The following is a 16,385-nucleotide window of genomic DNA, read 5'->3' as shown; positions in this document are numbered from 1 at the left end:
ACGAGGCCCCGCCCCCGCCGGGGTCACGCGGCGCTCCGTCCCTTTTCCCGCCGCCCCTCGCGCTCCCGGAGCCGCCTCAGAGCGGGTGGCGTGGGCGGACCCGCTGGATCATGGCTGAGGTGAGTCCTTGCACCCCTGTCCCCTTACTGCGCTCCTACTGCTGTCTTATTGCCCGCCCGCCTGTCCGTAGTTGCCCGGGGATGGTGGTTGGGCGGGGCGGGTGGCCCGGTCCTGTCGCACAGGTGAGGGGCTGGGGCTGGCTGGGGTCGCCTGGGGCCTCGGCCTTTCCCTTCCTTCCACGGCCTCCCGTTCCTTGTTTCTTTTCAGCAGCGACAGGACAAGGCGGCGCTGATCAGCGAGACCCGGCGGCGTTTCGAGGCGGAGTACCTGCCGGGTGAGCCGGGGGCGGGTGGCGAGCGGGGGACGCGCTCTCTGGGGCTTGTCCGCTGTGCTTTTCCCCTCTGGGTGCCAGATGCCCCCTTTCCCAGGTGTTTTGGTGTTTGTGCCTTTCACAGAATCAGTTAGGTTGGAAAAGACCTCTGACATCATCGAGGCCAACCTGAGGCTGAACACCCCCGTGTCAACTGGACCATGGCACCGAGTACCACGTCCAGTCTTTATCCTTAGATGCCTCCAGCCAGGGACGGTGATTCCACCACCTCCCTGGGCAGCCCATTCCAATATCTAATCATTTTTCTGTGAAAAATTTCTTCCTAATATCCAACCTAAACCTCCCTGATGAAGCTTAAGGTGTTCGAAGCTGAGGGTGGAGATGGTGCACAGTGGATTTCTGTGCTGGCTCTCAGTGCTGTCTGTCTGTCTGCTGGGTTGCTGTCTTGGGCTTCAGGACCTGCCGGGGCAAATCTCTGGGTCTCTTTGTCTTCCTTTTGCCTTCTGGTTGTAGAGTGGGGTCTGGGACCCTGCTGTGCTTGGTGCTTTTTGGACGTAAAACATGGAGGGGAAGTGGCAAGAAAAGAATTCTGCCCTCAACGAGTTTGTCAAGGGAAGAGTTGCTTTTCTGGAGTAACTTGCACTTGAAATTAATGCAGGCCATAATTATGATCGTGCTGATGTCCCTAAGATCATGCTGGCATCATGTGAGGTGTCCAACTTGGTTCATAAGTACAGGTGCATTTAAACTTGTAAATGAAGGTTGGGAGATGGTGGGGATGCCTAGGGGAGAGGGAAGACTAGGGTAGGCCTGGCGGGATTTCCTTTCATTTTTAATCAATTGATTTGCATTGCTTATGACGGAAGAACATATAGTAGTAGAGTATGCTGACAACTGCAGTAAACAGAACATTTTATTATGACTCTCTAGAGAATTTTCATTAAAAACATGCTACTATCTAATTTTCAATTCAAATACAGTAAGAATCTAGTAGTTGTGTTACCTGCATCTCCTTTAATATAAGCCTCCATCCTGCAAACACAGGCCTTGCTCTGATGTTTTTGATCGGAATTATTGAGGTTATGTTGATCGCATTTTTATGTAAGAGTTACATGTTTCTATGACTTCTTTGTAATTGGCCAGAACACTTTTTTGGGAAACCTTGAGGGTGGTATAACTCTGTCTCCTATGGTTGCTCTGCTAACTTTCATAAAGGTGACTACTTTGGCCTTGGTTAGAGATGACTTATGTTTCTGACAAGATGACAAAATTATTGGAAAGTCTTGAAGCAGAGAGAGCTTCTCTTACCATTTGAAATTCATATTTCCAAATGAATAAAGGTGTCTTTGGAAAGCTCAGGCTCAGATGAGTGGAGGATGGTCTTAAAATTCTGGATTCTTTTGGCTCTTTTCAGTTAGTGTATATTTTCATATGATATGTAATTCAACTTGCTTTGTATTCAATTATCCCCGAGTCACACTGATAAATAATCACTTCAGAAAACCTAGAACTGCTTTGAGACAGTTGCTTTGGAAAGGGAGTATTACCCTTTCAGTTGACCAATCCCTTAAAATCTTGGAATTCTACAAGTTTCTCAAATTGTAAGGAAGCCTCTGTTGGGCTGGTTGATAAAACCATTAAAATAATTGAACACTGTTGCAAGCTAAACCCTAATCCTATTTGTAGTGTTTTGAACACGTTTTTCTCAGTAAGCCCAGTTTTAGGCCTTTCAAGCAAATAGGATTAGGACTTTTTTGAGTTTATGTTCTTGAGACTCTGCCTGAAACTAAGGAATTCCAGAAGCAAATTAACATTGTCGCGCCACTTACAAGTGTGCAAAACACGGAATTTCAGTTTTACAGTGGTCCTTCAGCCTTTACTGTGTTTTTAAAATGTATTCTTTTATGCTTCCTAATCAAAAGGAACATGGAGGTGCATGTATGCAGATGCCCCCAAACCTGTGAGTCTGTGGTGTAAGGGTACAAATGATTACTTCATATCTAGGAGTTTTAATCTGCTTTCAAAACTAAGGGCATGTTTAGGCTCCCCTGAGAACCTGATTCTTCCTGTGAAAGTTTAGAGTGGTCATAGAACTGTTGGCCTCTACAGAGCAAACTTTATTCCATTTACAGGTGAGCTGCAGGTGTTAAAGGTTTGAATAAAATTTTCAGGCAGTTTTGTTTCTGGAGGTTGCAGCTGTCACTGTCCTCTGAGGAAAGTAGTGTAACTGGTTATTCTAGGAACCTGGTGATTTTGACAATCAAATATGGTGAAGTAATTCTTCCATATCCTGTAACTCATAGTTACTGATTTCACCCTGCACTCTCTCATGCAGGAAGAATCGGTAATGGTCGCAAATGCTGTGATGGCCTTACAGTAATGTTTATTTTTGTTGTGAAATGAAAACTTAGGGGGCCATTGAAATCCTCATTTTTCATTGAAATCACTTATTGGCAGAATACTATCTTTACGTTAAAGTAGAATCTACAAAAATATATTATTATATAGCTGATTCAGAAAAGTCTAATACTCTAACATGAGTTGAATGTTACAGGTTGATATTTCACATAAAAGTTACAGCCAAATAATATGCTGTGGCCTTGATAATTTTCAAGGTAGGATGGGAAAAAAATTGTTCAGCAGTTGAAAGCACCATAAGTCTGTTTTTTGAATTATACAGTTGTTTCATTTATGTACCTAAATCAGAAAATTGTTTTGATAGTTGGATACAGTGTGGAAAATAAAGTGTGTCAGAGAACCTTAGTGGCTCATTTCCCCAAAGTTTGCACGAGAACTTTCTTGGTAAAGTTCTTAAGCAAATTTGGCTGCTCAGGGATTCTAGAAGGAAAGTTTGGCCACTGTTGGATCTTATCTGCAAAGCAGTGGTTAATATTAACTGGGATCTTGTGGTGGTGATTTTTTTTTTTCTTTTCACTTAACTTTTTTTGGATCATAAAATCAGATGGGTTGGAAAGGACCTCTGAGGTCGAGTCCAACCCTTGATCCACTCCCACCACAGTTACTAGACCATGGCACTAAGTGCCACATCCAGTCTCTTCTTAAACACCTCCAGGGACGGAGAATCCACCACCTCCCTGGGCAACCCCATTTTAGTTGGGTTCCAAAGACAACTTCAGTTCTTGGCAGTCATGTATATTCCAATAAATTAAAACTCTTGCATTTAAAAGGCATATTTCCAATAGCGAAAAGTTCCTGTCAGTTCAGTAGACTAACAAACCCTGTCTCAGGTGGTAGGTAGACAGTGCTTTGTCTTCACAGTTTTTGGGCCTAATTTCTGTTTTGTCTGTTTGGATTCTTTGTGAGAGTTGGTGATGTAAATGATTTTGGTAGTGAAAGGAACAATGAAAACAAAAGATTATTTTCTAGTACTGACTGGTACTAACAGTGTTTTCTAGCAAACAGTCATGTCTTTTTCTATAGTGAATTTTCATTCCTTAGAGAATTTCTAAAATTAGCTTTTATATCTGGGCTATTACTTTCCATTTTAATGTTACAATGGAAATTATTTATAATCAAATCTTCTTACATTTTTTTCAGTCAACAGTTTTTCTTTGTATTTCCTTTTGCATATTTACCATTTATAATTGCCTGTATTTCCTGTCCTCTCCATTTACATACTTTTGCTTTCTCCTATAGGCAAAGCTTAATTTTCAGAAAAAGATTTTGCGAGAGTGGTTTCCCACTCCAATGTAAAGGATTAAATTTCATCATGACTTTCTTTAAACCAGTACCAAATGTGTTTTGTTACTCATATCATCTGATTGCAAATAGGATTTTAGACATACTGTGCATCCTTAAAAAACCCCCGTGATATGACTATTGTACAAGACTCGTAAAGTAATGTTTTACGTACCTGCTCATGTCCTTTAATGCTCTGAAAAAATCTGTTTTCCCTGGTTCTTGGCTTTCAGGCTGAGTATGGTGGAAGGATGAGAGAGGAAACACCCCTTCATAAAAAACTCTGTAATATTGACTGAGCCTTCTATTAAAAGTAGTCTCTGTCACTGAGAGTATTTAGTTTTGCTAAAAGTTTATCTCATCTTGTGGAGGCAGATATTTGTTTATCGCTGTTTGTTATTGAAATAATTCTTTATTGGACTGAAATAATTGCTTTCTTTATCCCTGTCCCTTTATGGCTACTGACCTTCTTAAATTGTTTTCAGTCTTGCTGATTTCCTCATCTAGCAATTGAAGGCACATACCTGAATTGTTATGGTACTTAGCTTAATGTTTGGCATCAACAAGCCAATTAAAATGGGTTTCCTTTTTCTAGCCAAGGTCAGAGGAACACTTGACATACTTTTCTAAGTTGTTTTTTCCCCCTACTTTGTACAACGAAGTGTTGTTGGTTTTTCTCTATTCAATGGCATGAAGCTGCTCTCCCTACTTAGCTTTATGTATATCTTATTCTTTTCTAGGTAAGAGTTTGTTCTGAAGGGAGGAGTCATTCAGATTGTGAATTCTGAACTTCTCTGGATTAATTTAGTTCAGGACTTAGCTGTGCTGCCTGATTTTGAGTCCTGTAGTCTTTCTGCTATATTTCTGTTGAATGTTTTTAAATTTGTATAATTTTTTTCTAAAGCACGAACACAGGAAGAAAACACAGCAGCACAGCATTGCTCTCCTGGTCATCACAGAACAGGTCAGGTTGGAAGAGACCACAGTGGGTCACTTGGTTCAACCTTCCTGCTCAGGCAGAGTCATCTTAGAGCACATGACACAGGCTTGCCTTCAGACTATTCTGGAATATCTTCCATGAGACTCCACAGCCTCTCCAGGTAGTCTGTTCCAATGCTCAGTCACCTGTGCAGTAAAGAAGTTCTTCCTCATGCTCAGGTGGAACTTCCTGTGCATCAGCTTACCTATTTCTCAGCACCACCAAGAAGATTCTGTACTGGCTCCATCCCCTTGGCACTCTCCCTGCAGATACTTAGACACTGATAAGGTCTCCTCTCCATACTAAAAAGACCGAGTTCCCTCAGGCTGTTCTTGCAAGAGAGATGCTCCAGTCCCTTAATCATCTTCATAGCCCCCTGCTGGACCTGCTCCAGGAGCTCCTGTATTTTAGTTTGGATGGCATTGATAAAAGAATAATTTGAAGAGAAGGGATGTGACAATTTGTGCATCAAAGACTTAACATTCTTCTAGTGAAAGTATTGCAATGAAATTCATATTCAGTTTTGTGCAATTCTGAGGTTGTTTTCAGAGCTGTTATCTGGTGTTATAGAAGATCCTTTATGTTGAAACATAGTAATTAAATGATACAGTTTCTCAGCTTGAAGAAGACAGCTATTAGAAGGGCAGAATGTTCTCGTGGAAAGAACAGAACTCACTTAAATGGAAAAAAAAAAAGGAAGGCAAGTAATACAAGTAATATAAGAAGCTGCTGCTCAAACAGAACTTTGTCTTCTTCTAGTCTTTTCCCTTGACTTCAAATGTTCAATGAGGAAATGAAAGTAATTTAAGTATTTTCAAAACAATGGTAAATACCTGATCATTCTTGCTTACTCACATTTTCCTGAAGGCCTTTTAGCTAAAGGAATAAAGAGGTCTAATTGTGGACTCTTCACTTTGCTATTGTCACTGTTACTCTCTCCTGTATAACTTAGCTTTGGGTTTGATGCTGTGGTAAATATTAGATTTGTTAAGTAGATTATGCTTTTTCTTGCTCTTTTGCATCTGAGTCTTGCTTGGTTTTTACACAGCTTACCAGTTCAGTGGAAAATTCTTCCAGCATTCCAGTTTTGCTTCTTCCATAGGCTGTTGAATTATTCTTTGATACAGAAAGATTTGAATCCCTGGGACTAAGGGAGTAATAAGGTTTCTAAACTTCTGGACTATGAAATGTTTCACAAAAGTCTGGCACTGCTGTTACATACATGGCTTTCACTATCTTTTTCTGAGCAAAAATAGCTGTTAATTCTGTTCTTTGTTAGGGCAACTGGTGTGTGTTGCAAATACTTTATGAAATTCTGTTCTTTGTGAATTTAAATACAGAGATGTCCATCTTCCTGAGTTGAGGGTGACTAAGCTTAGTATCTCAGTGTCTTAGTGGCTGTTCTGCAAGTGTGAAGAATCAGGCACCTAATTTTCTACTGAGAAAATTATCAGTACATTTTACAGGTACCACAAGTGGCTAGATTTTGAGGTTGTCTGAGGTAAGCTACTTCAGTTTATAGTTTCACTTGAATTTCCATTTGGGTGTCCCTCAACTTCTGTTTCCTTTTTGACTTCTTAATTGTGGTGCAGGATGTGATTAATTTATGTCTTGAGAACTCCAAATGTCTTATATTCTTTCAAGTGATTCTGGTTTAACTCCAGAAGTTTCTAATAATACAGTAACTGCAGTCAAGTGTTCCAGGAGTGATTTTGAATTCAGTAACATTCAGATTATATCATAGCATAGTTTGAAAACAAGTTTCCAGATGTCTGTAAAGTTATGTGACGTGTACAGATTTGAAGAGGAACTCCTCCTCTGAACTGACACATATTTAATCACTGGGTTCTTGGAAGGACTCCAGCAATTTCATATCAATCTGCTTTATATGTGAGATAAAACATCTTTTGCTTGAGTTCGCTTTCTCATTCTAAATTTTACTTGTTTTGTAGTAAGAATGACATAAATAAGGTAAAAGTCATACAGTAATCAGTACTCCTGTTGTTCTGTCAGTCTTGTTAAGTGTACCTGATTCAAGTACTGGTGTTCTGCAAGTGCTTATGGATGCAGAATTTGACTAGTTGTTCCCCTTGGTTTAGTGTGTGTTGTATTATATATATAAATTAAGATTACATACTCCTTGTTGAGAATTTTCAACTATCCCTATCTCTGAATCCATCTTGCTTCCCATTGATGTTGGAAGTTTGGATAAAAAAAATTTCTCTGTTCCTCTTTGATTTTCTTAAAATATTCACAGAGGTAAAATTCTGTATTTATTTAAATATTATCTAAGTTCAGAGGTTGGGAGAATTTGTTAGTTGCTGAGAAATGTGTTCTGAGGCTTGTTTCACATAATGATATCTCAATGTTTTCAAATTACAGTTTGATATGAGATGTATAGTTATGTCATTTTGACAGTTGTGCTCTCAAACAGATACTGAAAGCAAAGAAGAGAGCCTCAGAAAGTGGTGTGAAATGTTATCTTGTTAGAATACTCTGTGATTCTGTAAAAGCTGAGTTGCAAGGGACCACAAGGATCATCGAATCCAGCCCTTAGGTGAATGGCCCACACAGAGATCAAACCCACAACCTTGGCATTACTTGCACCAGGCTCTAAGCAACTGAGATAATCTCAGGGTCCTGGGGGTGGGTTTTCTCTTCAATTACGCAGTATCCAAATCCCTTTTATAAATAGGATATACATGGGACTGTTCTCAGCAAAATACTTGGCTGATGGATCAACTATGGTCACTCGAAGCTGGAAGCTAGTGCATGTTAGAGGTGACTAAACCAAGATGAAGTAAGGTAGTTCAGGCACTGGAGACATGTAATACTGATGTTAAAGTAAATATTTGATCTCACAAAGCCCTGTTTTGCTGTGGCTGTGAGTGGGTAGGTATGGCTTGAATAGTCCACAGTGAATAATGCACAGCTCAGAACAGCCACGTGCTATGGCTGAGAGAAGCCAATGCTTTACCTACCTGTGGATGTGACAGCTTAGTTACTGTACATGACAGTATCTCTGAAGGGATTATGTGTTGAATGCATGTTACATGAAGAGAGGCTGTGGAATCATTCTATACTTTAAACTTTTCAAAACATGACTAAAAAAAGAAGTACTTAACCTGTTTGAACTTGAAAGTTAACCTTGCTGTGAACAGGGAGGAATTAGGACTGAGATGTCCTGCAGAAGTCTTCTTCACTGTTAATTTTTCACTTGAAAATAAATACTGTTAGCTTTTCTCAGGCAAAACTGTCCAAATCCTAAATCATTGGGCAGGTCATAAAATTTCATATGAGCAGTTGAGTCTACAAATTTCATACCCAGCATTTTTGCAATCCATCTATCATTGACATAGAGCCCCAGGGAAGTTAAGCACTTCAATCTTGTGCTAAGTGATCACTTTACTGGACTTAGTCAGACTATAGGGAATCAGCAGTCTCGTGCAAATATGGAAATGATGAGAGAAAGAACTTAAATAGTTACTGAGGTTTTAGTGGATTGCAGGATTTTGGGCAGAGAGGAGCAAGTAGGGGACTAAGATTAAGGAAAGCATGGTTTAACCCAGCTTGTACAAGGAACAAGGGTAAGGTAGTGGGATGGGATCAAGGGAAGGAGACATTTGAAACCTAATGAAGAAGGAACCCAGTAGATAATGTATGTGAGAAGCAGTCAGATGTGAAGAGATATGCTGGGGGAGTGCAAATATAATAACTTTTAGTGGATGGACACATTTAAAATTGGTATATTCTTATAGCTATATTGACTAATTTGTGACAGGAAACACTATAAATTGAAAGACAAGTAAAATAGGTCATATCTTTGCTTGTAGACCAGGAAAACTACAAATATTGGCAGAATTTAATGGTGTCTTTCTCTTAACATTTTCCTCAGAGCCAAGTTGATTAAAATATGCATTCCTAAACCATCCGGTCACAGTTCTGAGTAGTTTAATTGTGATGGCTCTGGAAGTAGTTATTTCAAGTTTGTTGCTGCTGACAAAGGAATTTTTTGCAGTACTTGAAGACTAACATTGATTTTATTAATATTCAGTCTTAAATTCATGCTTATCTTGGGGGGAAAAATAGGACTTCTGTGAATAGCTTAAAAGCGTTTGTTTTTTTTTTTTTTTTTTAGTAGTTAGCAAAGAGATCTGTATCAGTGCCTGTTGCTTTCAGAAGCCTGTTTCTATCGCAGGCTTCTGATTTACATTCTGTTTATACCAATTTCTCAAATGGAGCATTGTTTTAAAAACTGAGCGTTTGTTTAGATGTATCTACAATAGGAATAGGTTCCACTTGGGCATTTGTATTTTACAAACTTCCCTGTTAAAAAAATACAAAAGAAAGAGCAGCAACAACTCCTGTTTCATCTGAAATATTTCCTAAAGCTGTTATCCCGTTGGCTAGTGTGGTACAAGAAGAGTTTAAGTCTTGCGGGCTTTTATACTGCTCTAGAGTTGCATGTAGCTTGTGTTTGATAGGGTAACAATTTATAACAAGTGGAAACAGTGCAATTTTTTTACAGAAAACAATTTTGTTTAATGCAGTTATGTATAGCGTGTGGTCAAAAATAGTGATTTTAACAATTGTTGTCTGACATTTTGTGGTCTGACAAGCTGATGCCTGTAAGCATGACTAGTGATGCCTAATATGCACATTCATCAGTACAGAGATTTTTAGACTATATAATAATTCATGTTAATTAAAAAAAACTGGTTTTAGGAAAACTACACCAGTCCTACAGGCACTTTCTTGTTTTCTAATGTTTTTTCCTTGAATATGAATCACAGAAAATATTTTTCTTGTGAGAGTAGTCTTGTAGTGTCCCTAAATAGCATCACAGAAGGTTTTAGTCAATTTATTATGATCTACCTTGTTTGCTTAAATTTGAAACTGCAAAAGAAATCCTATGTACCTACTAGATACTTATATGCATACACTTGACAAATCTCTTCATGTTTTTATAGCAAATGCTATGTTCTTACACTAATTTATTTATTTGCTAGATAAATCAGATAAATACGATTCTAGAGATGTGGAGAGACTTCAGCAAGATGATAAATGGGTTGAAAGCTATCTGATTTGGCGTCATGATGTTGTGGATGATACTTTAAAGATGATTGATGAAAGCTTTCAGTGGAGGAAAGAATATACAGTTAATGGTAAGCCTACGTTTATATAACGATTTTGAAGTTTTATATGTAGTTTCATTAAGCATCTCTTAGAGGTCTTGCAAGTTGGGTTTTTTAGTTCTTACTCAGCTATCTTGTTTTGTCTCTTTGCATTTACTTGAGTGGAGTCCTAAAAAAAAAACAAACAAAACCCCCACAGCAAACAGGGCTCTCTGGTTCATTGTAATAGCACTGCTTTGGCACACTAAGTAGAAAAGATCTCATTTTTGTGCTGTGAGAATGTTTTGAAGATGAGCTCTTTCTATAGGACTTCATAATCTGAATTAAAAGATAGAGCAAGGGGAGAAGGGCTGCAAATATGAGCAAAATAAATATTTTGCAGCATTTTTTTCTTACATAGATTATTTTATTCTTATTTCTCAGTAAATAGCTTTTATTCTATAGTGTGAGCGGGTGAAGATAGAGATTTCAAATTACCTCAATATTTTTATATTTTGTAGCTGGTTCTTTGCATTTTTAGAGACTTAACATGTTAAGTTACAATGTGATTATTAATACAGTTACTGAAATAATGTTTCATTTGGCTTTGCAGACTTGTCAGAATCTGTGCTTCCAAAATGGTTATTTGAAATTGGTGCACTCTTCCTGCATGGATACGATAAAGAGGGCTATAAATTATGTAAGTTACACAGACTATAATTTGAGTCATTCATCGTGATTTTGTTTATGGCATTTTAGCATCTTTTTGAAAAATAAGTCTTTTAAGAATAGAAGTAGGTACGTATTGGCAATTGTTTTTACTAAAAATGAGAAGTTAGTTGCCTGGAGCATTTCTCTGGATCACAGAAAGGGAATGGGTAAACTTTGTCAGCAGTTTTAAAAAATCATAAACCTTCATCCTATTTATGATGCAGTTTTTAACTTTCCTGTGAAAGCTCATTGTTTTTGTATCTACTGTGGTGAGTATATGGCCAGTATAAATGTTCCTTATGGTAGTGAATTGTCAGTGGTCTTGTAGCAGATCACATTCTTTTATACTTGCAGTGATTCACAGGAAGGTCTGCAATGGTTTTCTTGTTTTATTGTTGATTTTTTTTTTTAATGTCAATGGAATGTTCAGAAGCAGCATGTGCAGCTGAGAATTGTTGGAGAATGAACTTCAAAGTTGTGTGATTAACTTCTAGTAATGAAACAGTAAGATTTGTAGGTATGCAATAAATATTGTCTGAAATACTGACGATTTTTTAAATAGTGTATAGTAAGTGGTCAGTATGATTTTCTATAAATAAATCTGTTGTAACGTCTCACATATTTACTTTTAATTAAGCTTAAATCCTGTGAGGCAAAAAAAGGCACTTTAAATGAATCGCTTTCCAAGCCTTTTGAACCTTGAACTCATCTTGAACCTTGGAGGAGGGCAGGGAAAGACCCCAAAAATTTAAATCTGAAACTTTGTTTTTCCCTTTTTTACAAGGGCAAGTTTATAATTCCAGAAATACAGTCATTGCTGTGAAAGACTGGATTGTTACCATGTTTTAAACACTAATATAATAATTTAATGTTTAAACAGGGGTTTCTCTTAAAAATTTTGAAAGTAGTCTAGTTAGTGTAGTATTTAAATGTTAAAATATTTAAAAACATTTGCTTCTTCACATGACTTTTTTTGTTTCATTTTTGCAATCGGAAGTAAAAGACGTGGAGAAGAAATCAGGGTTTTTTTCACTGATACTTTCTAAGTTTCAGGGAGAATAATATTAAAAGTATATCTAAAATTACTTTCAGGCTCATCTAATTTTGATATCATAAAAGTACTAAACAGGAAGGCTGCTCTTCATGTTACTGCCCTGAATATTTCTTTTATCACTTCGCTGTATAATCAGTAATTTGGTCTCAGACATTTTTATAAAACCTGTTAGTTCGAATTATGCTTGTGTGTTTTTTTTTGGTGAAAAAACAAGTCTCTGTATGACTCATCTTGTTTTATTCCAGGTGAGTATGTATTGGGCTTTCATTTAGACAATATTGCTCACCTTCTGGAATTTTTCAATTTATTTTAGAAAGATCAGTTGCTTTTTATACAATTCATAATGCATATATAAGTAGTTTTTCAAAACAGATCAACTATGATGCTGTAGAAAACCTAAACAGAAAAAGGAACATAGATTTTACAACAGCACATAAAATACATGCTGAACATATTATGTTGTAGGACCATGTGATTTAATTTGAAATTATGAGATTGTAATCTAGATAAGTAGTCTTTAAATGCATGAAAAGTATTTTTCCACTTTTAATGTTTTTTCTGAGATGTAATTCTTTGCATTTTCAGTTTTTGAAAAGTTTGATCGTAAAAATGTGAGTAAGGGGAGATATGCGGAGGGGTATGCAGTTGTTTTTCTGACTGTTCAGTAGCCCCAGCTTCAGTAGAAATGTGGAATACAAACTCAGAGGTGTTAATAGATTTCACTGTGTCCTGTGTTGTTATTTGCATAATGTTTGCTTTTGGTTTGGATCTGTTGTTTAAATTTTTGTGTGTGTTTTTCTCGAAGTTTGGTTCAAAGTGAAACATCATACAAGAGATCCTAAACAGCAACTTGACAAAAAGAAATTGGTAGCATTTTGGTTAGAACATTATGCCAAGAGAGATCATGGAAAACCCTTAACAGTGGTGTTTGACATGGCTGAAACTGGAATCAGTCACATAGTAAGTATTTTTATTGCCTTTTCCTGGTTGCTTTTTAAATTATTTAACCTATGTTCCCAGAAAAAGGGAAGTCTCTGTACAGTCCTTGACATCTAAAAAACGTAATGATTGTTGACATCAGTGTTACGTTGGGCTTTTTTCCATGGCATGAGCAGTTTCCAAAATATTTTGTTACATATTAAACTTTGTCTTCTGCAGCACATGGGAAACTTGCTTTTAGTTTGGTGACCGAGCTGAATCTAAGCTGTTTTAACTTGAAAGGTGGAGATTCTGCCTTTCATTACATAGTCATAGATTTATTCTAATAACTAAAAATCTTAGATTGTCTATAGGTCAGAAAAAATGGTATTTCTATAGAATATTGAATTTTTTCTTACCACATGCCATACTGTCCTGTTATTACAGAAATGGCTAAAACTTGTATCTTGTTCTTTCTTTATTTTTTTTTGTTGTTGTTGGTATGGCAAGAATGCATTTGAATATAAGAAGAAAAAGAAACCAAAACCAAACCAAACAAACAACAAAAAACCCAAAAACTTTTTCTGCCTTTTTCAGGCAGGATACTTAGTGTTGCATTAAGACCTTGCAGCTGTGCAACACAGGGTCACAAGCTTATGAGAAGATATTTTGATAAATCACAGAATATGCTGAGTTGAAAGGGACCCACAAGTATCATTAAGTCCAGCCCTGAGCCCTGTATCGGACCAGCCCCAAGACTCACACCATGTGCCTGAGAGTATCATCCAAATGCTTCTTGAACTTTCTCAGGCTTAGTGCTGTGATCACTTCCCTGGGGAGCCTGTTCCAGCACCCAACCACCCTCTGGGTGAAGAACTTTTTCCCAATATCCAACCTAAATCTCCCCTGACACAACTTCAGGTTCTGTCACTGGTCACCACAGAGAAGAGATCAGTGCCTGCTCCTCTTCTTCCCCTCATGAGGAAGCTGTACACTGCAATGAGATCTCCCCTCAGTTCCTCTTCTTGAGGCTGAACAGACCGAGAGACCTCAGCCAGGACTGGTATGGCTTTCCCTCAAGGCCCTAAATAAATATTTTGAAAGGCAGGATCAGTCCCTTTACTCTTACCAAGCCTGTGAGAGCTGTCTGTCCATACTCCTAAGGATAATACGGGAGCTATGGTTTTGTATAACAAGAACAAAGGATTGTAATTTGATTTAGGTTTTATGGAATGTATTTTGAAGCAGCTTCTTAGCCGTGTCTTTGACAATCCCAGAGGCACAATCTCAGCAAGTGCTGTCCCTAAGTGTCCTACTGTACATTCTTGCTTTATAGTTGGTGTATTTATCACAGAACACAGGAGTATTTTAATGACTGTTCACAGGCATGTAGAGTAGTTAAGTTTTATGTTCTTTTCCAGAGTGTACCTCATTTTTTTGTTCCATTCCTATGGACATCTACTATGTTGTCATTTATCTCTGGTATGCAGCTGATAATTCTAATAGCTCATGCCATGTTGCACCATGTCAGGTAACTAGAATAGATGCAGTTACTGAATGGTCTGTGAAATCTGTACTTCTAATTCCAGACTTTCATCAAAATACTATATCTGCCCTTTTAATAATTTGAGAGAGAGCAGCATCCTTGTTAATGGAGATTCTGGTTATTACTTTGGAATCCATCATTGTGTTTATGTTGTTAAATGAAAGATTTAGTACAAGCAACAGACAGTTGAGATAAATGCCTCTATTAGAGGCTGCCTTCCACCTCTAAAGATGCCAATCTGTCAGTTATTTACTGAAGCTACTGATAAAACTTTCGTGTTGTGGCTTGTCTTCTTTCATAGTATTTTGTGTTTTTTTTCACACTGTCCACAAATGTTTTAATAGTATGTTTACATCACTCCAGGAGCCCATTCCCCATAGCATTTTTGCTGTTAAGCACACTTTGGATACTCAGTCAGAAATGTTTTTGTACTATTTCTGAAAGTGTCTGCCCACAATTTCACTGCATACCACAAACTAATGCTGAAACAAAAAACCCTCTTTTAAATTAAAACTTCTTTTTTTCCCCCTCCTTTGGAAATATTCTACTGAGTGCAGTAGTATATTGAACAATGTGAGACAACTATTGAAGGGAAATTTTGGTATATTCAGTGCTTTTACTTGTAACACTTTAAGATAATCTGCTGAGCTTCTCTAGTGGTAAAGGTTACCTTTCCTGCACATCTTAACTCGTGTTGATACTCGGCAGTAGTTTAGCTACTTAAGTTATTGCACTGATCATGTCGGACTTCTTTCCTAGGTCCTAAAACTAAGTTTGGCCACCATCCTGCAGCAGTTTAATGAAATGAAAAGCACTGCATTGCATTTTAATGTTTGTAGTATGTGTAAAATTAGATTGTTTGGTTACAGTATAAGTGTCTTGTGGTATCTTTCTTAACTAAGCCTGTATTTTTAATGTTTTGAATTACATTGCATTTATGCTGTGATTTTACTTTAGGACTTGGATTTTGTTCGGTTTATTGTCAACTGTTTTACAGATTATTACCCGAACTTCCTCAGTAAGTATTGTATATAAAGTTTTAACATTGTAGACTTCTGTTATAAGAACACTTCATAATATGACAGAAGATGGGGGAGACTAAGGTTTTTGCATGATCTTTCTGGAGTAACTGCGTGGCACATGTCAATGTTACAGAGAATATTTTTGTGTCCATAAGTCAGCACAACTTTGTATTGTAAATAAACTTTACATTCATCAAAAATCATCTGTCTTTGAATGAAGTAATAATCTAAGACGTTTTTACATATTAAAATTAATATAAACATATAATAGAACTGAATTGGCCTGTTATTTCCTTTCCTTGTTGGTACTTGGGTAGAAGCTTTACAAACCTGCATGACAGTTTGTATCCTTTTGGACTCTTCAGGAGGGGAAGAATGAATAGCTATAAAAAATTTGAGGGAACAATGGCTTATTCTGAAAATAAGTAAGGCATATTTATGTGCGCACTTGGATAACTTACTTGCCTCCTAATTTTTTTATGGATAGGCAAACATGGAATAGCTGTTGCTAACATGTTATAAATTTTAGATGAAAATGTTTGTGAGTATAGAAATTCTGTACAGAAACGGCTTAAACTCTGAATATTAGATTGCAGCTTGCCGATCAAAGTTCACAACTTTGATCAAATACCAAGGCAAGTGCAATATTGTTTTTTTTTTTTTTTTTGACATTCAGGAGAAGTTTTGGAACATTTCCAACTATTTGCGAACTTACATGCTAAACCAAGGAATATTTGGAAAAAATAGATTTACAATGATTGGTGGCACTTGTTTCTTTGTGAAGAAGAGGTGCTGAATATACCAGTTAAACTTGTTCCTGTTCAGTAGTTGCTTTTCTAGGTCAGGTTGAGATCTTGCTGTTCTTTGCCTTGAGAGATCAGTTATTAGTAACAATATGTCAGAAAAGTAATATCCCAGGAAGTATATAAATAGTATGGAACTTAGGATTTT

At 37.3% G+C, this 16,385-nt stretch overlaps 1 protein-coding gene across 2 annotated transcripts in view; it reads left to right on the top strand.

Annotated features, from left to right (window-relative positions):
- The first annotated feature begins 18 nt into the window (after positions 1-18).
- Positions 19-16,385, top strand: part of MOSPD2 (motile sperm domain containing 2) — a 33,058-nt gene continuing 16,691 nt past the window's right edge. Inside the window, exons 1-6 of one of the 2 annotated variants that reach the window (XM_027891746.1) lie at positions 19-119; positions 328-394; positions 10,079-10,234; positions 10,797-10,883; positions 12,754-12,908; positions 15,370-15,430. In XM_027891746.1, the coding sequence (XP_027747547.1) occupies positions 111-119; positions 328-394; positions 10,079-10,234; positions 10,797-10,883; positions 12,754-12,908; positions 15,370-15,430 (535 nt within the window). In that variant the 5' untranslated portion in view covers positions 19-110. The remainder of the gene's footprint in view (positions 120-327; positions 395-10,078; positions 10,235-10,796; positions 10,884-12,753; positions 12,909-15,369; positions 15,431-16,385) is intronic. The other variant, XM_027891747.1, reaches the window with a different exon arrangement.

Source organism: Empidonax traillii, unplaced genomic scaffold, assembly GCF_003031625.1.
Source record: "Empidonax traillii isolate 1590-97213 ecotype Southwest subspecies unplaced genomic scaffold, ASM303162v1 scaffold329:size853407, whole genome shotgun sequence".
In the NCBI taxonomy this organism is placed as follows: Eukaryota; Metazoa; Chordata; class Aves; order Passeriformes; family Tyrannidae; genus Empidonax; species Empidonax traillii.
The sequence above is the reverse complement of the archived record's forward strand: the minus strand, read 5'-3'. Positions and strand labels throughout refer to the sequence as shown.